The following is a 26849-nucleotide window of genomic DNA, read 5'->3' on the forward strand; positions in this document are numbered from 1 at the left end:
AAAATAATGCAGTTTCAAAGTTTATGTAAGAAAGGTAACAAATATGTTTTTAAATTAAGGGCTATATATTTAACATAATAAATGTTTTTCGACTACATATACTCATGGCCTACTTGTTACAGTTACGGTTTGCTGATGCGGAGACTCTGGTTCTATTCTGGCTGGGTACATTTTGCACTCTGTATTTTTATTTGATTTTTTAAGATATAAAGCTTATCTTATATCTATTATTAGATGTTGAATGATGTTGTTCTTTTGATATATTTGAATTAAAATATATTTATGTTTTGTTTTTATATTATCATTTTAATATTATTAAAACATTGTAGAATCAATATATTTTTCATCTTCATCATCTTCTAAATATTCATAATTTGTAAATATTGGGTTTTCAACAATGCTTCCAAAAGAAACCTCAGCTAATGTCTTTAGCATTCCTTGCCACAATCTGTTCTCATATTTTTTTTCTCCATATGAATTCCATCAACATTCATGGCACCATTTGTTTTGTTCACAATCTGGCCTTGCGGTTCATTTTTATTCCATTCCACAGACCTATGTAATAAAAGTTAATAAAATAATTTTATCTTTTATAATATTTTATCTTCTATAGTATTGGTATGAATACCATCAGATGTAATATACTTAACATTGTGATTGACTGTTCTATAAGTATAGTTCATATCAACCACTGATGTCAATCCCCCATATGCAGCTCAACAATCTGTGTGAATAATGCTATTGGGCTTTACATACTTCTTTATCACTTGAAGGAGAGTTGCAACATCTCTCTGAGGAACTGTCACTAAAAATGTTTTTCGTTCTACTATTTTCTCAATACCTTCCAGAACCCAAACAGCTTCTACTCAATGTCCTCGGTGATATTTCCTCTTTCCAAATTTGCTTTCATCAATTTCAACAATAATGGATTAATCATTGGCATCAATACCTCCTATAAAAATATTTAATATATCTATATATATTTAACTCTTATAAACTTATCAATTCTCATGTCATTGTTCGTTAAATCCATTTGAATCAATTGGTGAATACTAGCAATGAGATGTCTTATAGTTTCTGGAGAAACACCAAGCATAACTCCTATTGTCATTCTAGGAATCTGATTTAACCAGTAATATATTCCTTGCATAAAAATATCATAGGAAAGATGTCTTTGTGCAAAGAAAGAATCCAATCTTTCAGATTTTCTTTCTCTTTTACAACATGTTGCTTCCATGCTGTTTACTTCACTGCATCTGTAACTGTAGTCTCTGTCTTTTTCAAATATATAGTCCATAGAACTGCCACCAGAACAAGTAAAAATAATATGATTTCTTGGATATAAAGCATCCTGTGCAATCAAATATCTTTATATATATTAAATATTAATATATAATAATTAAAAATAACTTTTTTACTTACTGTTTTGCAACTTCAGATGTATATGTTGACGCCATTACATAGCTCAAAGGAGGAATAGATAATGGATGAACTGATAAAGAAGATTGATTATCCATTTGAAAATAAATAAAGTGGAAATAAAAGAAAAGAAAGCAAAAAAAACAAATGAACATAATATTTAAACAAAATAAAAGCCATTAAAAAAACTTTTCTGTGACCTGGAATGTGACTAAGCCACACAAACTATATTATTTATAAGATTATAACACTTAAAATAGATATTATAAACTTTATAATTATATTTTCTCTATTAATTTGTGACATTATGTGATGCCCAAACTGAATCTATATAGCTTATATTCACAGCATTGTTTTAGATATATGCACGTCACAAGACGTCACAAATTGATACAGAAAACAAACTTTAAAATAATTAATAATAATGATTTAAATATGTTATATTTTACTAAATATTTATATGTCTTTTGTGGAAATTGAACTGGTGATCTACAGATTGCTTTATGACACTGTAAGCAAAGGGAGGAGTTTGAATTCGGAGCTTTAAAACACTATAAACCTTCAGAAATCCCAAATCTGTAATATTGCTAAAAACATATGCGGAGTAAGAAAAAAGCCATTTGATTTAGTAATAGTAATACAATTTGACTTCTCCCAAAAGTATTACTAAATTGAGCTTTGTAGATAACTTTTATTGAATGAAATAACATCCTCTTTTATATCTTTTCTGTTGTGATAGTTGAAGTTAAAGAAGTTTTTAAGAGGAAGAATTGAAGATTTGAGATTAGGAACAAAGATTTGTGAGAACTTGTGTAGGTTTTGTTTATTGAGAAAGATTTGGTATCCAAGTTTGATCAGGTTCCTACACTGAATTACTACTGCTATTTATATTGTTTTGGATTGGGAAAATTATATGACTGGAGGCAGGTAATCGATCCTATCTGAGCCTTAATCAGAGCAACATGATCTTGGGATAATTAATGTATGATTAATTATATAAATGTGTGTAGTCCCAATGAAGTATCAACATCGAAAGTAAATGTGTTTATGAGTTATAATTATGCTTATAATAATCTACTGATGTATCCCATATTATGATGATATCATCATATGAAATATAATCACTATCATGCATGCTAAACCTGTGTGTTAAATAATAAAGTAATTGGTAGACACCTTTGACTGGAATAGCTGAGGCCTTATATTATTTCCTTCAGACTTATTCTCAATTACAGCAGTAGTCAATACTCATTTACAACATTTTCTAAACCTACCCAGCTATTATAAATGTCTGTTCCGGTTTCTATTCTACTTTTGTTAAGCTATGTGCTTTCTAATTCTTTTATGTGTCAGAGTTGACATTGGTGAGCAAAATTGGTAGTTATAAGCAACCAGTAAGAGTTGACCTTTTAGGATAAAAGATTTTGACTTTGCCAATTGGTCTTTCATATATGTTTTAGATGTTTAAGATGGTGACTATACTTGTAGAAGATATTACTGGACAACAGGCATCTAAGGTATCTCCTTATTTTATCCTATGGAGAGTTTGAATTTTGAAAATCCGTTGAGGTAGTGACAGGTTTTACTTTTGGTAAATTCAATTAGAATTGTATTTGTTTATACCAATCAGAAATATTTTTTCTTGTACTTTTAAGATCTTTTAATGATATATATTTATTATTTTATTATTATCTCTGAGTATTCAAGTTTCTAAAATATGAAGGGTTCTCACTTCTATATTCATCCATCAACCTCACAGCATCTGCGAGTGCTCTTTTTATAAGATCTGCCTTTGTTTGATCTAAGCCAGGAATTGTCTTCAAAGTTTGAAGATCTTCAAAGCCGTGATGCATCGTTGCAGAATAAGCTGCAATTTCATCAAAGACATATACACCTCTATCTTCAGCAGTACCTCCACTCTCTAATTCCTCCTCTACTTCTTCCTCAACTTCGTTCTCATTTGCATTTACAGTGTTTTGTCGGTTCAATACCACTCCTGCTATCTCCCATTGCTTGATGAAGCTGAATTTTGCCCCACAGTAATGCTTCAACAAATGTGAATGCTTGCATGGGATCTGGCAGGTCAGAAAGTTTGGGCAGGTGCAGCTTTGTATCAAGTCATTTGATATATTGACGGTTTACTACTTATCTTCTGTTACAAAAGATCTTATTTGCCACTCACCATTATAATCATCTATGCTGTTACCAGTCTCACCCAAAGGGTTGATAATCATGGAAGGGAGCATGTCATTTTGGATTTTTGAAGCAACAAAAGAATTTCTTGCTAACTCATTATCAATGGGACCCATCTTATCATTGTTGAAGTGAATACACTCAACCTCTTGTTCAAAATAGAACTCCACATCATTTGTTAAGATAAAAATCAGTCGATCCAATTTTCTGATGCGTGCACGACCAAAGTAGATTGTCTTGAGTTGATTGTGCCATGATTCTACATAGTTGCTTGTCACATATCTCTGATGTTGTTGGCTAACGTATGGGACCCCCATCTTCACAACAATTCTTCATTCTCGGTCCATTTCTTAAAATATTTCAAAAACTGAGGTTGATCCTGAACCATCAGTTTAAAATCTTCAATTGCTCTTAGGAACATGTCTTCGTTGGACTTGATGAGAATGTGTCTCAGGTAGTTCTTCAGTGCAGTCTTATAATTCCCAAGTTGTTCTGATATATAAGAGGCATTAAGTTTAATCTTGCTGTCAAGGTTGTGCTGCCAAGCGCGAAGAACATGAAAATCACAGTAGTGAATTGTAGCATGAGGTAATGCTTCTTTGATTGCATTAACCTCTATAATGCTACAGTCAATGGTGGTATTCATTAGTACAAAGCTGCTCTTGATGTGAAGGTGGTCAAGCCAAAGTTTGATGGGTATGGCTGTCTGGTTGTTTGTCACCATGTATGCAACAGGGAATCCCTTTCCTGTTTGAGGATGGCGAGTGACCAAAGTATATAATACTTCGTTGCTTCTGGATGAAATGGAATGGGTGGCATTGAGACAAAAAGATTACAAGATTCTCATGATTGAAACTTGCATTGGTGATTGAAATCCAAAGGCAAATTGTTTTTTACCGTCATTATAAACAGAAAGATTGATTTCAAAAATGCAATAGTTTTGTTCTGCTAGCTTTACATTTAACCAGATGGAAATAGATGCATTTTCATCAGAAGCAAACATATATAACAAAGTAGTCATCTATTTTATATACGAGTATTTATTTGATATATAAATATTAATTTAATACGAAAGCTCTGTTATATTCATTGACAAACCTTTCTCATTCTGTTGTAAATTTCTTCATAATTAGGCTTTCTAACGCCAACTCTCCAACTATCAATCTGTCTAAGAACTGAAATTCTTGTACTTCTACAGCTGCTGCCACTTTTCAACTGATCTTCAATAATCTTTATGGCTTCAGAAGGCAAAGGAAGAGTTCTGACTTCGTCCCAGTCTCAAGGAACATGGTTTACATATGCCCTTGTTTGGCAAAATGTAACAACATTGGAGTTGTTAAGATGCTGTATAATTTTTAAGGCAGCTGTACAAGAGCATGCCTTTGTATCTTTCTGGGCAAGACGTAATTGGCGGTTTGTTATATATTGGCCAGCACAGTGGCATTTTTTAGTCTCTCCAAAAACTAAACCTTTTCCAGAATATTTATACTTTTTATTCCATTTTGTTGAACATAAGACATTGATTCACTCCAGACACTTTTCCCATTCACTAGCTTTTACTAATATTGTCAAATTCAAAGGAAGCATCTTGATTCCTTCCAAAGGCGAGTTGATCAAGACTTGTTGAATGGTGGAATATCATAAATAGTGTTGTTTATATTGTTGTTAGACATAATTGAAGTTTGTTTTTAAGAAAGAGGGAAGTGATTATTTGTTGAAAAAAAATGCCATGTGTGGGATGCAAAAGCCACTGTCTGTTATTAAAGTTAGAAAGCCACAGGACTAAATTAAATACTAATTCAAACTCTCCGTAGGATAAAATAAGGAGATACCATCTAAGACATATTATTGTAGCTATTCTTTTAGCCAGAAATCAATTATCATTTTGTATAAACAGTCAAGAAATATATTTAATAAAAAACATCTTTATTCTTATCTAAAAACTATTCATAAACTTGATAATCCCCAGTGGTATTGATTCTGCGACTTAGTTACAAGTGCTAGAAAAGAAATACCAGATCGAGACTTGACATATGAGCAAAAGGAAATCACTTCGGTCGTCGTTCTCAAAAGAGAATTCTGTGTAATCATCATTCTGATTGACTTACAAGAATTCAGAAACGACATCAGGAATGACACTTAAAAAGTGAAGGTCGAGGGCTTCTCCGGGAATCGAACCCGGGACCTCTCGCACCCTAAGCGAGAATTATACCACTAAACCAAGAAGCCATCTCTCTTTCCGCTGAGCGTCTTTGGTATAAGTTGGCCTAAATATTTCAAAACAAACAATTCCTCGCATCACATCACTAAGAAGTATCCCATTATCCATCCATACACCATCTCGTGCATCTCTTTCCCAGCTTTCAGATAAGCCTAGTTTGAAGTCTCCAGCACCTTTGGTTCAAGAGTTATCTTCTTCAAGGCTTAAGAAAACCTTGTTCAAAAAGACCTTGACAAAGTCTTTTGCCCCCCAGACACCTTCTCTCCCAGTCGGAGCTCAAACAATAATTAAATCTTCAATTACGCCCATTGCTACATCTGACTGCCCTCCAACTGCCAGAAAGCAGCAAATTTTTTATCTTACAGTACTGGACCAATTAGTGATGAATTTGACCTGTATAAACTTTGCAACAAAGAGAATATCTTTCTTTGTGATTGACTATGATGAAGACCATAAACGATGCATTACACTAGCAGCCAAAGACGCAATCATTGCTGATCTAAGATCCTCTTTAGCTCTTTTGAAAGAGGCCTTTGACAAAGTTAAGGAATCTAATAAGACTTTAAAGTCTATGCTTCAGGCTCTTATAGACAAAGACATTGTGGACCTTACATCCTTGATGACATCCAAACATGCACCAAAGAATATCACCAACAGCAGCAACAACAACAACAATAAGAATAATAACAACAACAACAGCAATAGCAATAATAACAACAACTACAACAAAAACAGCAATAGCAACAATAACAACAACAACAACAATAACAATAACAACAACAACAATAATAACAATAACAACAACAGCAATAACAACAACAACAACAACAACAACAACAACAATAAAAGCAACAGCAATAATAACAAAAACAATAATAGTGATGATGACACTAAAACAAACAGTATGTTCAAACAAATATATGCTGATAAAGCCAAGTCTACTATTGCAGCCACAGTCCCAAAAGTTTCAAAGCAGAAGCTTGACATTCTAAAGGCTCAAACCATTTGAGCATTGCAGCCCACATCTGGACCTTCTACATATGACTTTGTGTATCTCTCATGCAAACGCTTTTATAAATATAATGAAGTATGCAAAATGATATCCATCCTAAAGATCTCTCAGTCCAGAATTCTTGATATTCACTGCCCTGCTCATAGAGTAATTGAACTTTTAGTCCATGGAGATTTCAAATCTAAATTGATTGATCTTTTTCATAAACAGAAGATTGTGCCAATTGCCCATTTCAGCCCTTTGGATGGCAAAATTATCTGTGATCCCAAACTTGCTTTGGAGTCCTTAGATGTCCATGCTTCCAAAGCTCAAGAGCTGTTTGATAACAGAATATTACGTATGTGCCTCCACCAACCTGCCTACCTTGGAAACAATATGATGCATCACTTCTCTACCATCAGTATTAACAGAGTTTCTGCAACAACATTAGCTGAATATCTGACTCAGCGCAAAACAATAATAACAACATTGACTGGCCCAAATATTGAAGATCTTCAAGATACCACAACAACAGCCAAGACAAAAGACGACCCAAATGCAATCATTGATAATATTGGAGATTCAAAATCTAACGAATTCGATAACAACATGGAGCTGGAAGATACCCAAAACAATTGCATGAATGAATAAACTAAAAATTGCACTGGAGAAATGACCCTGAATATCCTTGTGTGAAGATTCATGGTTACATATGGATATTTAGAGCAATTTTTCATCTCAGCATGTTTTTTGGTGTACATATTCATAAAGTCATGTTGTAATTTTCTATTGGCTTGGATATAATAACCATTCAAGTTATTTTATTATTATTATTATTATTATTATAAAGTTTGAACAAATAAAGTAAATGTAACACTTGTTTCCCTTTTATCTTAACATTTATAACAAAATAAACACCATGTCCTCTACTTCTGAACTTTATAATAAGAAGTGCTATTGCACAAAATGCAGCAATAATCAACAAGGCTACAGCTTTGTTTCTACACAAACTCTTCAGCATCACAATAAAAGAGCAAGATATGAAGACATGGAAAGAAGTGAAAGAAGTATGTTTTGTTTTTCATTTTCATTTTCATTTTGGTTATTTTATATAATGTTTTATTTCAATAGATATATCTGTTCAAAGAAATCTCATGGATATTGATTTTGAAAGTAAGAAACGTTAATTGTGATAAAAAGAGAAGTAAACTAAAAATTGAATTCTATATGTAACTATATCAAACCAACAAACCGGACCCATGGAAGCAATGTGCAGTCAGACCAACTCACCTGTTTGGGAAGGAGCCGCAATTTCTGACAATGAGGTTGCTTTTAGCAATGAGTCGAATGGCGAAAGTAGTGATGGTGATGAAAATGACAATGACAAAGAAAGTAATGGCAGGGAAGAAAGTGAAGACAATGAAGAAAATATTGTTGAGATTGAAGTCTAAGAATTCAATACTGAAGGTTAGTCCATGTTAATTAACTAATAAAAAAAAGACCCAAAAAAAATTCAAGGAAAAGAACCAAAAAAGAAAAATCTGAAAAAAGGGGGAGTGTTAATTTTTTTATTTTTTTTTTACAATAGATTCTTTTGCCACCCCAAATATGCCTGAAAATCTGGTACACAGGTTCATTGCTACTTTTGTGATAATGTTTGCTTCCCACTATGTGGTCAATAAGGGTGCTGATGTCTTGATTGAGTTCATCAACAAGCTCTTGTCAATTTACGAGCAGGATTTCCAATTGCCCGTGAGACTTTCTGGTCCCCAAAGCATGACAGGATTCTCAGCCATGACAAAAGGGATTAAAAGATTTGTCGTGTGTCAGGATTGCCACAAGGTATATGAGGAAAGTGTACCTGCTCCTTTGAATTGTGATTTCATAAAGCTTGGTGCACATACCGCCTGTAATTGCAAATTAATGGTCCAATCATTGTCTGGTGGTTTGGTCGCAAAGAAGTCTTATGTATATCAGTCTCTCACACATGCTCTTAAAATTCTTTTCCTCTATCCCAATTTCGAGCAAAAGATCATGCACTGGAACCAAGAATTCAAGATCACTGATACATTGTGTGATGTTTACAATGGTGAAGCCTGGACTGATTTGAAGGACAATGACAATGAATTTTTTGTTGAGCATCCTCGTTCATTGATGCTGACATTAAACATCGACTGGTTCCAACCTTTCAATGGTACTAGCTATTCCTGCGGTGCTATCTATCTGGTGATTAACAATCTGCCTAGAAGTGGGCAGTTTAAAGCAGAAAATACAATCCTTGTTGGCCTTGTTGTAGTGGTTGAAGTTGAAGAAGTTTTTAAGAGGAAGAAATGAAGATTTGAAATTAGGAACGAAGATTCGTGAGAACTTGTGTAGGTTTTGTTTATTGAGAAAGATTTTGTATCAAAGTTTGACCAGGTTCCTACACTGAACTACTACTGCTATTTATATTGTTTTGGATTGGGAAAATTATATGACTGGGGTCAGGTAATCGATCCTATCTGAGCCTTAATCAGAGCAATGTGATCTTGGGATAATTAATGTATGATTAATTATATAAATGTGTGTAGTCCCAATGAAGTATTAACATCAAAAGTAAATGTGTTTATGAGTTATAATTATGCTTATAATAATCCACTGATGTATCCCATATTATGGTGATATCATCATATGAAATATAATCACTATCATGCATGCTAAACCTGTGTGTTAAATAATAAAGTAATCGGTAGACACCTTTGACTGGAATAGCTGAGGCCTTATATTATTTCCTTCAGACTTATTCTCAATTACAGCAGTAGTCAATACTCATTTACAACAGGCCTCATGCCTAGATCAAAAGAGCTAAAATCAGAAGAGATCAATCATTATCTCAAGCCATTAGTCGATGAAATGATACAGCTCTATCTTGGAATACAGATACCCACCTACCAGCAAACAGACGGTGCAGCAGTTCGTGCAGCCTTATTGATGGTTGCATGCGATATACCTACTGCCAGAAAGACTAGTGGGTTCACCGCACACAACAGCATATGCGCCTGTTACAAATGTGACAATTAATTTTCTTGTCTACCAGGCACTTCTTCTGTTGATTTCCATGCATTTGATTGTGACCAGTGGCGCCATCGAAGTGATAGAGCAAACCGTGTGCATGCTGAGAAGTGGAATAGTGTGAGTATACCCTCAGAAAGGCAGCAGCTAAAGATCGAATATGGTGTTCAATGGTCACAGTTGTATCACCTTAGATACTTTGATCTAGTACATGGAACAATCATTGATCCCATGCATAATCTTTTTCTGGGAACACCAAAGAGAATGATTGAAACATGGACAAAAATCAAGAAAATGAAAAACAATAATCTGCTTGCAATGCAGACAGTTGCAGCAATGATGATATTGCCCAGCAACTATACCAAGCTGAAAACAAAGATAGGAAAGGGCTTTTCGCACATGAAAGCAGAAGAGTGGAAGTCTTGGGTATTAGTGTACTCTTCCGTGCTTCTAAAACCAGTTCTTCCATCCAATATGTTCAATGGCTGGATGCACTATGTAAAAGCATGCTGTATACTTGTAAAGCCGTCAATCAGTTTCATCAAAATAGACCAAGCACACAGATATCTACAAGAATTCTGTCAATCTTGTGAAGATACATATGAACCAAAAGTCCTCACCTGCAACATGTACCTGCACCTCCATCTTCATGACACAATTCATGATTTTGGACCCGTGTATGGCTATTGGCTTTTTGGTTTTGAGAGATACAATGGTTTGTTAAAGAATAACAAGACAAACAGAAAAGATGGGTTTGAAACAACCTATATGACAAAATTCACTGCAGACGCATACAAAGCTGATTACGTACGAAATACGTTATCATGTCCAAGCCTCATTCCATTCCTTCCTCTTTTCGAAAAACTTACCTCTACAACCGCACCTATAATGACCTATGCCACTTATGCTCCAACCAACCAACAACCTTTCCGACTGCAACAATTTGTAGACTCATCCTTAAGTTGAGCAGCACCTATCAAAGGCAATGAACCACTTTTCCCATCCATCTTTTCTTTACAGTCCTTAAAAGAATCAACAATGAGTGATATTGATTATCCTCAATTGTTAGATTATTATAAAATCGCCTATGCCATGCCCAATCTCATTTCTTACCACGATGCCAGATTGTCACAATATTTTGTAAATAACCAAATCACTCAATTGAAATCAATTGATCTCCTTGGCCAAACATATATTGGGAACAACAGTTCTGGTAAGCGCGGGTCACTCATTCAAGCTTTCTTTCATAGCAGCAATGACCGAACTTCAAGCCTATATACCAGACAAATTCAGTATCTTTTTATACATTCATTTACTCTGCCTCCTCATCCAAACCACCGAGCATCAACATTACATCAAGACCAGCATGTTTTTGCATACATCTGATGATATAATTTGACAAATGACAATGAACACAGAGATGAAGGTATTGCAATCTGCTTGCCAGAATTCTACGCTGATAATTATCACAGCATCTTGCCTGTACATTACATACACTTAGAGGTCGCAACTGCTGTAGATGTAACTGATATGAACAAAGAAAGAATGCTGGTCATTCCTATGCCAAAAAAATACTATATCTGAAGCCTTTATGAATAATTATGCACTATGATTTTTTATGAGAATAATTAAATAAAAAACAAAGAACAAGTAATGCCTCTTTATATATTTTTTTGGTTATTTAAAGTATAAGACGTTATGAATGAAGAAAAAAAGAACAAAAAATATAAACTTTATTTAGGGCCCGTTTCTAAAAGCCCACTGAGGAAACTGTGACACAATTGCATCAGAGACTGATCCTTCAATGGTTTCACCAAAAGCACGTGACAGCAATTGATGGCTATTTAAGCCTAAATCAGCTACCACTTTGTTGTCAACAAGTGTGATGAAGTGGTTGTACTATATTAAAGACATTAATATTTTATTCAGTATAATACAATATAATATATTAACTAAATTAAATATTTCAACTTTAAAAAAACTAATTACCTCACCACTTCTCCAACCTGGACGACAAAGACAAAGCCCACTATAAGAAACATGAGGCAAAGTGCTATCGTCTGACTCACCAACAGACATAGCCTCTTCTATAATGAGACCAGAGCAATCTCTTTTTATCTCGTCATCAATAGCAGTCTTTTTAGACTGGTACGCTGTTTTGCGACGTTTCAAGTGCTGTTGAAAATATTAAATTAGTTTTCTTTTTTTGCTTTAAATTAATGACTTAGATAAGAATTATTCAAATAATAAATAAATAAAGTATAACTTACCTCCTTTTTGCGGCTACTCCTTCTGTTGCAAGCATTGTCTGACTTCTTTTTAGCCTGAGACTTATTAGCTGCACGCTTTCTGCTAGTGAAGTTCGTGTAGACAAAGTCACAAACATCACTTTTTCTCAGTCCTGCTCCTACAAAATTTCTTTCCAAGTAGGCAACAAGATTTTCTGTCAACTCAGTGTTTGGCGACTGGTTGAAGTTGACAGCCATGTTCCACCTTGGCTTGCCATTGTTGGCTTGAATTTCAGCCAAATGTTTTGACTTGAACTTAGGGTCCCACAAATGCTTCCAAAGAAGTCTCTATTGAATCTTGGTAAGTTATTAAAGATATAATTTACTATATGTATGATACATACATAGGCTTTTGTTTTGTTGACTGATTTTGCATCAGAAGCCATGGTGGGAGAACCAGCTACATTCATTTCCATGCTCACAGAAGCAACAGCATGCACTAAAGCCATCGGCTGACTCTGCAAAACAGCAGACACAGGAGTGTTCGAAGTTTTTGCTTTGATATCAGCAACGTCTTTCATGACAGTAGTCATGTCACGATGCAAGATGGCAAGAGAGTTTGTCATCTCTCTCTCAGCAGGAGTGCGTTGAGTGGGATAGCTTTCATTTTGGTTAGACATATTCTATTAATTTAAAAATATAAGTTCAAATATGTATTAACTGTTAATGCTTTTATATTCTTTAAATAAATTTCTATTATACACTACAATTATATTTATTATCAAACATACCAAAATAAAAGACAGAAAAAGATGGGGAGATAGAGAGAGAAAGTGTGAGTATAAGTAAGAATAATTGTAAGAGTGCGTGAGCAAGGGTGAGTAAAATTGTAGCAAAAATATATATTTATATTTCCAAAAAAAAATGATGTCTAGTCTTGATTGATCTTGGTTAAAAGAATATATCTAAAGTAACTTCTTGTACACACACTGTGTAAATTGATACAAAGATTGCTTTTAGATACTACACCATTATATCTATTATGCTTTTTGGATATTTTTTTTGAGTTTCATTTTTTTTAATTACCTATTTTGTTTTTTTTTGTATTTTATTTACTTATTTTTTTTATTTTTCCATATTTTTCCATATTTTTCCTTATTGACCATTTTCTTTTCTTTTCTTTCTCTTTCTGATTTTTGTTATAACTGTGAATTTTACTGGTAAGATACATTTTTCTTAAAAATACTTTTGTACAGACAACAACAAGATTAACACATTCTGTTGTCATAGATACATATATACTCTCTTAGTGTTTTACTATATTCGCAAACTTTTTTGGTAACATATCTTCTTTTTTTTTAAAGCAATTCTTTTCTTCAAATATAACTAAATAATAATTATTATTTCAGCTGTCATAGATACTAGCGTGTTTTTTCCTTCTGATGTATTCTCTTTACAATGGCCATCCGGATTAGTCCAGGTTAGTAACTATACTTCATGTCATCTTCCTATAAAATTATTCTGACTTTTCTCCTTTTTTATAGACAATATCGCCAAAAATATTCCCTACAATTAAACAAGACCATCAACACAGTAATTTTTTTATTTTTTATTTACTTTTAATATTTATCTGACAGAATATAATTTTTATTACAAATGAATGTTCATCTGCCAAACATGCAATGAATCAAGAACCTCTATGTCTTGGCGCCGTCATTGACATGGTAAGACTTCTTCTTTTATTCTCTTAATATGTATGATAGTATTATTTATACTGTATATTAATATATGTTTTTTACTAAAGGTTATATCAACTCTTGACAAGTACTATCTAGGTCTACAAATAAATTGACTTTCTTCGGGTACGTTCATTACATATTCTGTTACCCAATTTACTCAAACTACTTCTCTATATTATTTTCATTGTTAAAGAAATTATACTTGACGCCATGCCTCGAACTCTCAAAGTTTTATTTTTATCTTCTTCAGCCATTATATTGTATGTATCCTCAAATTAATATATCACTCACAACATGTAAATATTTAAATACACATCTAACTTCTCTTCTATTATGTTAAATAGTATCTGAGCCAAAGATAACTACTGAATATGAGGGTGTACAAACATTATATATAAAGCACTGCTTGATTTGAGTCATATGAAGGATAACGGTGAAGACGGCCCGAGGCATATAATATTATTCCAATACTATCAACCTAGAATCATTCTATTTTTTCTAATAAATACAAAAATAAACTATAATTCAAACCAATAATAATTGAATATCAAGTAATTGGGGGAGCAGATAATCTATGACCTCATAATAAAGAGTGTTAATGATTGGCTTATAAGCAATAAAATGTCTATGGTTCTAACTATTCACCCTGGGATAGTTCAACAATACACATGCGACGTAGTCCCTGATTATTAACCTTTAACATGGAAACAGATTGTATTACAGCAAAAAAACAAAGTTTGAAATAAAGTTTTCTTGGTACTCTATTATATACAAAGATATAAAATTACTATTGACCCCAACTTCACTAGTGCTATCGAACTTTACACTTGTAGATAGCAGGTCTGTGCACATGTAACCAGATCAGCTTTGGTACCAGTGGAAATAGGCAAAACCCCACTGTAAAATGCGGAATATTCACAATAGTATGCCTGAATTTCCCGGTGTGTATTTATTGTTATTTTTCCAGTGAAGGACGGGGAGGACGGTTGCCAATTGAGCTACTTAAAGAATTATAAATGAGTGAGTTGAATTCATCAGTTAGTGCATCAATTGGTAGACGTGAGGAAGGAGGGTGTTCAAAGGTCGATTGCAAAGTGGATTTGAGGTTGGTGGAATTAGTGACAAATGTGTGGGCATATAGTTTGAGAACATCAGGTTCTTGAAGACGTGAGAGGTTCCATGTTTTGCGAGATGGTGGTGGTGCATGTGATGTTGGATTGATGGCATATGTAAATGAAAGTGAAAGCAGACGGTGGTCAGAGTTGAGTGAGAGGCCGGTATGAATGTTGAGAGTGGCATTGGTGAGGGACATATTAGTGATAAACAGATCAATGATACTGCTTATCTTCACATTTTGGCGGAATTAAATGAATGTAGGTGTGCATGGTGAGAGCTGGCCATTGACAACAGTAAGAGCACGTTCTTCTAACCATTGACAAAGAGCAAGACCTCGAGTGTTAGTAGCATAGTCACTAGTAAGTGAACCCAAACGTGAATTAAAATCGCCGCAGATAATAGTGTCATTGGTCAAAGGAATGGATGAGAGAACTGCAAGAGCATCATGGGTGGACATAGAGGGCGGTACGTACAGGCATACAATTCTGAGGGAACCAATCTTGATGGCCAAAGCATAATTAGATGACATAGGAATCTGAGGGACAGAATAAGGACAAGATGGAGAAATAAGAACAGAAACACCCATAGAACCTCTGTAGTTGCCAGCTACAGGTGAACCATAAAGATGAATCTGGGACCAAGAAGTGGGGAGATGAGATGGGGGGAGAAGCCATGTTTCAGTGATAAAAAGCATATGTAGAGAGTGACAGTGTTGAAGAACATCATAAATTGCACGAGGCTGCAGACCATTAGCATTCCAAAGTCCTAATGAGATTTCACTCATTCAGACATTGCAACAGAGGTACGACGAGATGGTGATTGGAAATCATGAATACCAGCACCAGGACCAGAAACAGAATGGACAGGAATATCTTCCTTAGAGATCCAGCCTTGATCACAAAAGAAATGACCAACAGGAACAGCAACATGAGGACAAAGGTACTTGAGAGCCTTCAGACAACGATCAGAATGAAGTTCAGCAGCAACTTCTTCTAGCTCTGAATCAGAAAGAGACTTATATTTGGGATCTGCAATGTTTTTGGGATCCAAAGGGTCAAACGCATCTAAGATCTCAATGGCAACTGTGGTCAGAGTGGTCTGGAATTTCTCAGCATACTGGTTGTGAACTAGGATGCCAACTACATCCTTGGCAAGAAAATTGATATCCAAGATGTGGCCAGTATCAACACCAAGTGTTTTCAAAGAGTTGCGCACTTCTCTATGTGTGAGACGACATGAACGTGGGATATACACATATTGATATCCTTTGGGACCAGTGGGAATGGCAAACATTCTAGCAGAAGCAGCAACCCGGCGAACAGAAGGAGGTCTTGGAGTCTTGTGAACAGAAAGAGCAGTAGGAACAACAACAGAGTTGTGAGCAGCAGCAGCAGTTGTAGTCCATGTAGAAGTCTCAATGCCAGGCTCCTTGGGTGTGGTTGGTGCAGATGATGTTGATGCATTTGTTATAATTTGACAATTGCTCTGAGATGCTAATTGAGATCTGAGATCAGCAATTAGCTTTTCCGCATTAACTAATTGAGCAGTTAATCTAGCATTAGTTGCAGCAAGAGATTCAAGTTCATTGGTACATTGTTGTAGTGACATGAATTGGGCCTGCATGTTCCCCAGAAATGAGGCGAGATTGGGTGACATTCCCTGCATGACAGAGGATGGCAGCAATGTTGACATTTGAGATCGCAAAAATGAAAAGTTGTCGGAATCGGCTGAAATTTTTTCTGCTGATAGATAAGGCAACAGTGGTAATGGATGCAATTTTTTTGACAATGGATGTATTGTTTTGAACAAGATGTAGGACGGATTGATGAAGCTTTTGTATGGATGCAACCAATTTTTTTGTTATGTCTTGTGTAACGGTAGCTTACGTAAAAGAGAGATGGGGGATGTAGCTCAGGTTAAAGATTATTTTTTATTAAAGAGATATATTGCTAGCAATCTATAGATCATATAGCATCTCAAGTACAAAAGAAAAAGCAAAAAAAATCCAAAAGGATCACAAAAAGACAAAAAAATAGAAAGAGAAGAAAAGAACTAACACTAATAAGCTGAGAGTTGTACTCTACTCTCCACTTTGCAGCTGTGTAAAAATGTTGTAACAGTGAAAGGGAGGAGATAGAAGTGCAAGCAGGCAGCAGTTCATACGTGAAAAGATAAAAAGAGAAAGCAAATTAGATAGAAAAGAAAAGAAAGGCAAGAAAAAGAAAACAAAAACTAGCTAAGTCCAGCCCAAAGAGTACCAAAGTGAGTTTCATGAGTGTAGTCACCATCAGAGTTACAAAGCTTGTCAAAATGCCAGAGAATAGTAAGCAGTGCTACCCAATAAGAGGGGCACAGAGCCTGACTAGAATTTGGGAGAGCAGTTATCACTGGAAAAGAGGTGCGGTTTTCTTATGTGTAAAACTGTAATTAATTATGTGAAAAGACCAGGTTTTACGATGTGATCAGATAGTTTTTACAAGTGTATGAAGCTGGCTTACTCATAGGTGGTAAGACCAACTTTCGAACATAGGAAAAGGTCAGAACAGCAGGATAGTAGGATGTGTTTGCATTTTCTGTATATGGGTTTTTACCACATGCACTAAAACGGCAACTCAGAATTACGTTTTGTTGTAATATATCCTACCGCTTTCCGATTAAAAGAACGATAAATGAAAGATCGATTATACGGATATGCCAGTTTTTACATTGTTTAATTTATGGATATGCCAGTTTTTACAGGGTTTTGTTGTATTTGAATTTATTTTATCCAATCTTAGAGACTTCTTCTTATACTGTTTGCTTCCATACACTTCTCCGATCTTTAATTTATTTATAATAATTATTGGTTTATTTTGTTTTTATTAGAAAGAAAAGAATATTCTTAGGTTTATAGTACAGTGGTTATATTTAATATTCAGGAACATTCTGGCTAGTGTTCTATCCTTCATACAATTTGAAATGGCCAATGTTCTGATAAAACAAGTATTCTCCAAACAATATCTCCCAGAGAAAAGCCCAGTTGTGTGTTGCTTGCTTGTAAATGGTTGTTCTATGAAATTAGAAAAGTGTTAACTGTTTGAACAAGAAATCGTGGATATTAAGAATATATATATGTAATTATGCTTGCAATATAATAGCTTACCAGAGACAAAAAGAAAAGGCGTCATAAATGCGAACCATAGTACTCAATATACTTTATTTGGCTATAAAAATGCTGAAAAAAAATTATTTTTTGTGAACTGTGTGGTAGAATATTTCATTTACCTACCCGAAGCAAAAGGATTTATTTGCAGACCAAGAGAGTACATAGGAGACGCTAATATTGTCTTCAGTAAATGATATACATTAATATACAAAATAAATAATATTGTTATATGTACAAAAAAAATTACCATGTCAATGACACTCGTATGAAATGAAAGTTCTTGATTCGCGATGTGCTCATGAGAGGGAGGTTCATCTATAATAGAAATTATGTTAAGCCATGTGCTTATTAAAAAGAGATAGATTGAAATAAAATAAAATATTACCGTGTTCATAACCGTGTTTAATAGTAGAGAGTAATTTCGGCGATATGGCCTATACAAAAGAAAGGAAAAGGTCAGGATAATTTTATAGGATGACAGCATAAAGTATATTTACTAACCTTAGCTAATCCGGATGGACATTGTGAAGGGGATGCATCAGAAGGTAACAAAACACGAGTGTCTGTAGTAATAGAAAACAATTATTATCATTTTAGTTATATATATATATATAATATTAAAGAATAAGATATCTTACCAAGAAAATCTGTGAATATAATAAATGTTGGAAAGAGAGAAAAGAGAGAAAACTTGTAAATGAAAAAAAAAAAAACAAAAAGAACAAAAGACCAAAGGGCCAAAAGGCCGAAAGACAGAAATCATATATTGGATTGAGTTGAAAAAAGCATGTTCAAAGCCGATTTGCACCCCGTTAATTCCAGGAAGTATTAATAGAGATACGCGTATTAAAGAAATCCTGAGTATTTACAGCAACAAGTGTAATATAATAAATGGGTTCTTGCTTTTACTTTTACCATCTTTCCATTAACTACACTTTATTCTTTCGCTTAACACCTAACTTCTTTTGTATGTTAATAACACTCTATATATACAATGAATAGATATATAAAACAAATATAATTAACAATCAACTCATGTATAACATTTTATTAGATAGCTTTCAGACCATGGTTAACAATCGTCAGTCAATTGCCCCGGCTCCATCCCCAGAATATACTGAGCTTTTAAGAAGGCTCACCGCTATGGAGGAAAGTCTCAAGACCATGGATTCAAACATTGGCATTGTTATCAAGGGGAACAAAGATTCATTGGAAATACTTGATAGCGTTGCCGATGCCTCTGGAGAACTTCTTGCAGTTATTGCTCCTACCACTATACCTGCTTCTGCTTCTGTCCCTTTCGCAGCTTCTTCCGTTGGTTCTACTCTGGATTGGTATACAACACCTTCTGAGGCTTTTTTTGGTATCTCTTCTGCTGCTCCTTCTGTTGCTCCTTCTGTTGGTCCTTCTGTCGCTCCTTCTGTTGGTCCAGTGGTTCTTACTGGTGCAAACGCTGGTGAACTTAGTAAACAGGATCGCACTAGAGTTTTAGTAAGTGTTGAGATGTACAGTAGCTCATCAACATAATATCTCACACTAAGTATAGGCTCTTATCCGAGGAGAGTTGAAGAAACACAACTTCAAATCAAATAAGCCGGAACTAGTTGCAGCTAACGACAGCAAGCGCAGTTGGGATGTTAATGTTGATTACAGACTTCCACCCAACAGACAGCTGATGCATGACCTTCATGCATACCTGGCTCCAAAGGTTGTTGGGACTAGTGTTCGACAGGCCGATATTAGCGATTGTATCTACACAAACTTTTGTGGAACGAGACGCCGAGTCAAGGAATCCTATGAAGCGCGCAAAAAGACAAATTCTCGGTCAAGAAAAGCAGGTCGAGAGACCGATGTATGTTAGAAGTATATTTTGATTGCAAATTAAATGTATTCATATTAATACATTTATAAACTAGCATTTTGACCGTCGCGAGCTGACCTACCATACATTCAAGGCTGAAATTGATATGAAGGTGGGTAAGAGCTGCGACGGACTCTTACAGAAAGAAGCAATGTCTGAGGGCGAATCTGAAGACGATATGCCTGGAGTCTCGAGCAACCGTGCGATTCGTACAGTGCGTCCAAGTTGGAGAAGCGATGAGGTAATTTCTTTTGTTTACATTATTGTATATAGCTTTTTTTTGTTTTTTTATGTATTTAAATGAAACAGAACTTTGATTAATCACTTATTTGTATTTAGTACAATCACTTTCTTGCAGTTGTTGATGATTTTATGCGTAATCGCATGGACTTCAATTCGCGTCAGATGTTGAAGAGGTCCTTCGGTAGAGATGCTGTTTTAGCAGTCCCGCCTAGATTGACGTCCCTTCTCCCTCACTGGGCTTTTAGAGATGAGTTTCAATAAATTTTGTTTTCTTATCCTCTACATCCTCCACATCCTCCATCTGACAATGATAAACGTACCAACAAATACAAACACTATGATTATTCTTTTCTGTGTGCCTTTAAAAAAGGGAGTTATAATTTTATTATTTTTTAAATGTATTGTTTTTTTGGCAAAGGAATGACCAGCATCTTTTTTACTTTTCTGCGTGTTGTGTGCTCAGCAGTTGCTACTTCTAACATAATTCTATGCACTGGCAATACACATTGGAAATCGTCAGGAGAAAATGTTGGAAAGCAGGTTTCAACGTGTTCGTACTCTCGCGATTTATCATTTTCGGGTGTGTACCATTTGATAAATGCAAAAGTATGTTGAGAATTGTGAAGAAGTTGTGTTGGGCGGCGATGGGTGCGGAGCAAGGGAGTAAGGGATGAAGAGGTGGGTGGAGGAGTGAAAGAATGGGTGAAAATGTACTGTATTTGACCCGTGTATGCGATGATATGCTCACCAGTACTTCCAATGAACTTTGCTTGTACAAGAGAGCCACGACTTCCAGATTCACCTTTACCCTTGTAGACCTGCCCAAGGATGTTGATGTATTTCAACAGGGTGATTGTATTGTCGACAAAGTATGGTGATTCCGACGCTTGTTGAAAGTGAACTAATTGTTCATTGTTGTACGCAACTTTGTAGTATTGTAAGAGATGAACATAGTGAATGTCACTCATTGTGGTAGCGGATTTTAATGATAGAGGGAATGCGGAAGGAGGGAGAGGTTCGTTGCCTTTTACAAGTACATTTGGATCTTCAGAAGCCTCGACAAATGACTGTATGCGGAAGGTACGTTGACGGATGGATGGAATGGTGGCGGGTGTAAAGGAAGAAGTGAGTTTGGTAAGGAGAGGAAATGCAGATGTCTGGCGGGTACTCTGAAGGAAACTGTTGACAAGATCGTCTTTGTGCACATCTTCAATAAATTTCTTCATAAATGTTTCTTCAAACCCGATCTTCCTGTTTGTCTTCAAATTTTTTAACAACCCGTTAAACCGCTCGAACCCGAATAGCCAATAACCGTACACTGGTCCAAAATCACGAATTGTATCTCGAAGATGGAGGTGTAGGTGCATATTACAGGTGAGGATTTCGGCGTTGTACAGCTCGTCACATCTGGTGCAAAAAGTTTGAAGAAACTGATGGGCAGTGTTGACTTCATCGAACGTGATCGTTGGCTTGATCAACAGGCGGCATGCATCAACAAAGTTAATCCAGTTTTCGAATCTGTCTTTTGCAAGAACATCTTTCAACAGAACTGGCGAGTATACGAGCACCCATGACTTCCACTCGTCTGCCTTCATATACGAAAACTGCTTTCCTATTTTCGAGTTCAAAGAGGTGTATCCACCAGGCACAATCATCGTTTCTGCAGTCTTCTGCATTGCCGCAAAATCGCCATCTTGAATGTCTTCGTCTTTGATCCAACGATCCATCAATCTTTTAGGCGTTCCCAGGAATAAATTATGCATGGGATCGATGATCGTTCCACGTACTAGATCAAGGTATCCAAGGCGATGCAACTGCGACCATCGAACACCATTTTCGACCTCCAGCCGATGCCTTTCTGAGGGGGTACTAGCACTTTCCCACTCCTCAGCATGCAACCTGTTCTCTACACCGTCACGAAGCACCCACCGAGAGAAGTCAAACCCACGAAAGTCAACATTGACACCGTTTTCCAAGCGAGGGAAATGTCTGTTGCACTTGTAACATGCGCATGTACTGTTGTGCGAGGTGAAACCACTTGTCTTTCTTGCTGCCGGGATGTCACAGGCCACCATCATCAATGCGGCACGGACGCGGACACCACTAGGACACTCGAAAGTTGGGATTGCCAGTCCCTCATACAATCTTATCAGATCATCTACCATAGGCCGGAGATAATGGTTTATCTCTTCGGATTTGGGTTCCTTCGGGCCAGGCATCAATCCTACGAGAAGTGTGTTCTCTGGCTTGTATCTTTCATTGCGAGGCAGATTGTTTACTACCAGGTATATGGCACCAGTCGAGTGCGTGACGTTATCGAAAGGTTGAAACCAGTCGATGTTGAGAGTCAACATTAATGAACGCGAATCCTTTGTGAATTGCACGCCATCTTTGTCTTTGAGCTCCTTCCACATGGCACCGTCGTATATGTCACACATCGTATCCACCATCTTCAGCTCGTGATTCCAATGTCTAATTTTATCCTCGAATCCTGGACGAAGAAAAAACATTCGTAAAGTATTAACGACGGACTGGTACAAGTATGAACGCTTGGCCACCAAAGCACCCGATGCTGATGTTTTCGTCAATTGGCAGTTGCAAGACGAGCGTGCACCAAGCTTTACGAAATCGCAATGAGACGGGACAGATGCACTTTCTTCGTACACCTTGTGACAATCCTGACACACAACAAATTTCTTTATGCCTTTGGTCATGGCTGAGAAACCTGTCATGCGCTGAAGACCAGGAAGGCTCAAGGGCAGTTGGAAATCCTGCTCGTAAATTGTCAAAAGCTTGTTGATGAACTCGATCAAGACAACGGCGCCCTTGTCAACCACATAGCGGGAAGCGAACATCACCACAAAAGTAGCAATGAACCTGTGCACTGGGTTCTGGGGCATATCGGGGGTGGCAAAAGGGTCTATTATAAAAAAAAATTAACGCTTTTTTTTTTAAAAAATTTTTAACACTAACTGACCTTCACTATTCAATTCATTGTCGTCGAGCTCAATAACATCGTCTTCGCTTTCGTCTTCACTGATTTCATTGCTGTTGCTTCCACTGTCATCATTGTCGCCATTGCTGATCGCGTCATTAGTAACGGAAACGTCTTCAGTGTCAGACATTGAAGCTCCTTCCCAAACAGGTGAGTTTGTCTGAGTGTACGATTCTTCCAGGGCTCCGGGTTGATGGGTTAAGATAGCTACATTTAGAATATAACACTTGGTTAATATCTAACGGTATCTGAATTAAATAAACCTTACGTTCATCATCGACCTCCATCATATTTCTTTGGGTAGACATGTCTATTACAACACGTTATTTCATGGATTACAATACAATTAAATAAATTCAAATATTGTACCCCTTTCACATCTTATGGCATTTAGTCTTGCCCTTTTGTTATGACGTTGAGCAGTTCTTCTGGCAACAAAACTATAGCCGAGATCGTTCTGACTACATCCAGCACAATGGCACTTTTCGTTGTAGAGTTCAGGAATTGTGGACATAATGTTTATTTATTTTTACTTTGAAGTGTTAAGAGAAAAAGGAAACAAGTACAACGTTTACTAAATTTACTATGTCTTTATAATGAAATGTTATGTCTTTATAATAATAATAATAAATAATATTTTCGCCTGTTGTATCCAAGCCAATAGAAAACCGGAAAACAGTGTTTTCATCTTGAACACACAAAAAAAGCTGAGATGAAAAAATACCCCAGATTTTCTATTGTTATAATTTAACTTTGTACATGGTAATTCCCGTATGTTTTTCTAGTGTATAGCAAAATCAATTGGATTATAGTTTTGATCAGATGGAATAGGAAGACAGGCCAACAAATGGCCAGGAACCAAAGAGCAGACAGCAAGATGACGACGTGAGGTATGGTCAGTACCACAAGGGCAATTCTTAGGAGTGCCAGGCAACCAACCCATTCTCCAGCGGACAAGGCGGCTACGTTCCACCCTAGTTGCAGGCAAGAACAGAATAGAATTGACTTCCAAAAGAGGGCAGCATGCTAGGAACAAGACTTGGTTTGAAGACAATCGGAGCTGATCAGTTTTGAACTGTTGAAAGGTTTCGAAGTGATGTTTGAGAGCTTTGCCACTATGAACATTTAAATCAATAGGGATGCTTTGAAGGAGAGTATTATGACAAAGAGTGACAAGTGATGAAGACTGAGAGTGGTGACGGTGAAGAAGAGACAAAAGGCAGCCAGAGGGAAGGTAGTGAGCACGAATACAAAACTTTGTTATCAGCACATCAGCACGGAAACTCATACTAGGAAGGTGACATATATGTTTGAGCACAGTTGTAGATGAGGTTCAGTGCCCACCAACAATCATGCGCAAACATTTATCTTGGATTTTCTCAAGCTGAATAGTATCAGTTCTTTTCAGAGGGAGAATAACCAATCCATATTCAAATTTTGGTCTGATAAAGGTCCTATACAGATGAGAGCTGAGAAGCAGAGAGAATCCAGACCGGCATGCTCCAACTGCATTCAGTGTTGCCATGGTTGCCAGGGCTCCAGAACGATGATGAGTGACAATAGAAGGCCCATGAATATCTTTATTGCGAAAGGGAACACCAAGATATATAAATTCCTCCACTGCAAGAAGAATCTCATCATATAGAGATAGATCTGAATGGTTTGCAGAACGAGAAGGAGGGTAAATGATAGCACATTTAGATGGACTCCAACGAAAACCAAGAGCAAATGAGTGTTGGGCAGCCAAATGGAGCATAGTCTGAACATCATGAGCAGAACCAAATATTGCCACATCATCAGCAAAAAGAAGTGTATTTATTGGCGTTGATGAGACTGCGTGCTGGTAGCCATCCACACATGAAGGAGCAAGAAGAGACTGATATGCATCCAATGAGGAGGGAGATGATGATAGTACATAGGTAGAAGTGAGGGGAGATGCAACTGTGCAGAGAAGAGCTGGCAGGGAGTTGATATAAATGGAGTAAAGATGAGGACTAAGAACTGAACCTTGGAGAACACCTGTCTTGGGTGAAAATGAATGTGAGGTGAAATTTCCAAGAAGAACTGAGATAGACACATCATCAAACATATTGACCAAAAGTCCAAGGAGAGCAGGTGGTATGGATCGTCTGAAAAGGGCATCCCAAATTACATGCCAATCTACAGTGTCATATGCTGCTTTGATATCCAAGAAAGCAACTACTGGATAGTGGTGATGACGATGAAAATGAGCTTTCATCAGGTCATGCAGACAGAGAGCTTGATCAAGAGCACCACGGCAAAAACGAAATCCACCTTGGGCAACATCCAGAGGAGGAGAGAACTTATGCAACTCAGGAGCTATGCACATCTCAAACAACTTGCACACCACAGAAGTAAGGGAGATGGGACGGTAGTTCGCAGCATTCTGAGGGTTACCCTTTTTAAATATAAGAAATACTTGGGCTTGGCGCCAGAGAGAAGGAGTGTATGACCATTGCCAGCAGATGGTGAAAAGACAGGCAAGGAGAGGTGAGATGTGAGACCAAATGGGTTTTAGCATTTCTGCACGGATGTGGTCAGGACCTGGCGCCTTGCGGTTAGGCATAAATTGCATGAAGGCCTCCACCACTGATGAGGTGAATGGGGAGTCAACAGAGGCAAAAGGCATGAGAGAGATGTTGAGTGGTGGTGGTGAAGGTCGAATGTCAGGAAGAATATGTCCACTATAGACAGATGCAAGATGATCACACATAACTGTTGCTGCGACTGCTGGGCCATCATCATGCTGAAATGTGTGTTGTAGTTGCCTGCGCCGTTTCAACTGTTTTATCTTAGATGTGGCCTTGTTGAAATCCGAGTTCATTGAGTGGCAAAAAGCATGCCAAGACAAATGCTTTGCTGTCTGAACTTGCTGACGAAACTCCTTGTGTGCATGCTGGTGCCGGCTCCACCAATTGATCTTGTCAATGCCACAAGCTCGACGTCATTGCTTGTAACAATCATCTCTATGGTCGGCTGCAGCTTGCAATGCAGGGGTCCAAAACGATTTCCAATGTGAGGGGCGAGGGGGGCGAGAACCAATTGAGCTACTAAGAGAGTCATAAATGAGTGCATTGAAAGAGTTAGTAAGAGTATCAATGGGTGGACATATAGTTGGCGGATTCTGAACAAGGTCTTGTAGTGTGGTGAGAATGGAGGCGGATTTGGTGACAAAGGTGGTGACATATAATGATCTGACATCTTCTTCATAAAGACGTGACAGATTCCAAGTTTGGCACATAGGTGGAGGTGCTGGTGGTGAGTGTTGCAGGTCATAAGTAAAGGAAAGTGAGAGAAGTCGGTGATCAGAGCCTAAAGATAGTTTGGTTGCAATGTGTAAAGAAGGGTTGGCAAAGTTGGTGTTGGTGATAAAAAGGTCAATGATGCTGCTGATTTCAACTTTGTTACGAAAGGAAATATATGTGGGTGTGCATGGTGAGAGAACTCCATTGAGGACAGTTAAAGATCGTTCTTCAAGCCATTGCTCTAAAGCTACACCACGAGGGTTAGATGCATAGTCACCAGTTACTGAACCAAGGCGTGCATTAAAATCTCCACATATAATGGTATCATCAGTTAAAGGAATGGCTGAGAGAATATCAAGAGCTTCATGAGTGGGCATAGAG

General features: G+C 36.7%; 11 protein-coding genes and 1 non-coding gene across 12 annotated transcripts; 4 read left to right on the forward strand and 8 right to left on the reverse strand.

Annotated features, from left to right (window-relative positions):
• Positions 1-428: 428 nt before the first annotated feature.
• Positions 429-1517, reverse strand: PHYBLDRAFT_64425 (hypothetical protein; the record flags this gene model as incomplete). The annotated part of the gene is made up of 4 exons (XM_018441291.1): positions 429-555; positions 867-952; positions 989-1367; positions 1423-1517. The coding sequence occupies 4 exons, from the start codon at positions 1515-1517 to the stop codon at positions 429-431; spliced, it is 687 nt and encodes a 228-aa protein (XP_018293549.1).
• A 1590-nt stretch (positions 1518-3107) lies between these two features.
• On the reverse strand, positions 3108-5132 carry PHYBLDRAFT_64426 (hypothetical protein; the record flags this gene model as incomplete). The annotated part of the gene is made up of 6 exons (XM_018441292.1): positions 3108-3525; positions 3562-3909; positions 3936-4406; positions 4449-4633; positions 4711-4889; positions 5102-5132. 6 exons carry the CDS (start codon positions 5130-5132, stop codon positions 3108-3110), a joined length of 1632 nt encoding a protein of 543 aa, XP_018293550.1.
• Positions 5133-5744: 612 nt separating this feature from the next.
• On the forward strand, positions 5745-7475 carry PHYBLDRAFT_166749 (hypothetical protein; the record flags this gene model as incomplete). The annotated part of the gene is made up of 3 exons (XM_018435472.1): positions 5745-5758; positions 5924-6374; positions 6948-7475. 3 exons carry the CDS (start codon positions 5745-5747, stop codon positions 7473-7475), a joined length of 993 nt encoding a protein of 330 aa, XP_018293551.1.
• Positions 5770-5841, reverse strand: PHYBLDRAFT_t105. The gene has a single exon. It is a non-coding gene; the product is annotated as a tRNA-Pro (tRNA).
• Positions 7476-7743: 268 nt separating the features above from the next.
• On the forward strand, positions 7744-9158 carry PHYBLDRAFT_64428 (hypothetical protein; the record flags this gene model as incomplete). Its single annotated transcript, XM_018441293.1, has 4 exons — positions 7744-7891; positions 7956-7997; positions 8091-8216; positions 8413-9158. 4 exons carry the CDS (start codon positions 7744-7746, stop codon positions 9156-9158), a joined length of 1062 nt encoding a protein of 353 aa, XP_018293552.1.
• Positions 9159-9650: 492 nt separating this feature from the next.
• Positions 9651-11459, forward strand: PHYBLDRAFT_64429 (hypothetical protein; the record flags this gene model as incomplete). Its single annotated transcript, XM_018441294.1, has 4 exons — positions 9651-9873; positions 9901-10682; positions 10896-11088; positions 11296-11459. 4 exons carry the CDS (start codon positions 9651-9653, stop codon positions 11457-11459), a joined length of 1362 nt encoding a protein of 453 aa, XP_018293553.1.
• Positions 11460-11612: 153 nt separating this feature from the next.
• On the reverse strand, positions 11613-12783 carry PHYBLDRAFT_143764 (hypothetical protein; the record flags this gene model as incomplete). Its single annotated transcript, XM_018431062.1, has 4 exons — positions 11613-11774; positions 11865-12050; positions 12146-12451; positions 12508-12783. 4 exons carry the CDS (start codon positions 12781-12783, stop codon positions 11613-11615), a joined length of 930 nt encoding a protein of 309 aa, XP_018293554.1.
• Positions 12784-14797: 2014 nt separating this feature from the next.
• PHYBLDRAFT_166752 (hypothetical protein) lies at positions 14798-16650 on the reverse strand (the record flags this gene model as incomplete). Its single annotated transcript, XM_018435473.1, has 3 exons — positions 14798-15187; positions 15248-15723; positions 15795-16650. The coding sequence occupies 3 exons, from the start codon at positions 16648-16650 to the stop codon at positions 14798-14800; spliced, it is 1722 nt and encodes a 573-aa protein (XP_018293555.1).
• Positions 16651-17190: 540 nt separating this feature from the next.
• Positions 17191-18642, reverse strand: PHYBLDRAFT_143767 (hypothetical protein; the record flags this gene model as incomplete). Its single annotated transcript, XM_018431063.1, has 6 exons — positions 17191-17345; positions 17457-17557; positions 18223-18284; positions 18351-18418; positions 18489-18537; positions 18625-18642. The coding sequence occupies 6 exons, from the start codon at positions 18640-18642 to the stop codon at positions 17191-17193; spliced, it is 453 nt and encodes a 150-aa protein (XP_018293556.1).
• A 529-nt stretch (positions 18643-19171) lies between these two features.
• On the forward strand, positions 19172-20468 carry PHYBLDRAFT_166754 (hypothetical protein; the record flags this gene model as incomplete). The annotated part of the gene is made up of 4 exons (XM_018435474.1): positions 19172-19594; positions 19650-19955; positions 20020-20205; positions 20304-20468. 4 exons carry the CDS (start codon positions 19172-19174, stop codon positions 20466-20468), a joined length of 1080 nt encoding a protein of 359 aa, XP_018293557.1.
• Positions 20469-20599: 131 nt separating this feature from the next.
• PHYBLDRAFT_166755 (hypothetical protein) lies at positions 20600-23716 on the reverse strand (the record flags this gene model as incomplete). Its single annotated transcript, XM_018435475.1, has 5 exons — positions 20600-22021; positions 22733-23127; positions 23185-23409; positions 23471-23512; positions 23572-23716. The coding sequence occupies 5 exons, from the start codon at positions 23714-23716 to the stop codon at positions 20600-20602; spliced, it is 2229 nt and encodes a 742-aa protein (XP_018293558.1).
• Positions 23717-23983: 267 nt separating this feature from the next.
• PHYBLDRAFT_166756 (hypothetical protein) lies at positions 23984-26845 on the reverse strand (the record flags this gene model as incomplete). The annotated part of the gene is made up of 3 exons (XM_018435476.1): positions 23984-24491; positions 25677-26160; positions 26182-26845. 3 exons carry the CDS (start codon positions 26843-26845, stop codon positions 23984-23986), a joined length of 1656 nt encoding a protein of 551 aa, XP_018293559.1.
• Positions 26846-26849: the final 4 nt, after the last annotated feature.

This window comes from Phycomyces blakesleeanus (genome assembly GCF_001638985.1).
Source record: "Phycomyces blakesleeanus NRRL 1555(-) unplaced genomic scaffold PHYBLscaffold_7, whole genome shotgun sequence".
NCBI lineage: Eukaryota > Fungi > Mucoromycota > Mucoromycetes > Mucorales > Phycomycetaceae > Phycomyces > Phycomyces blakesleeanus.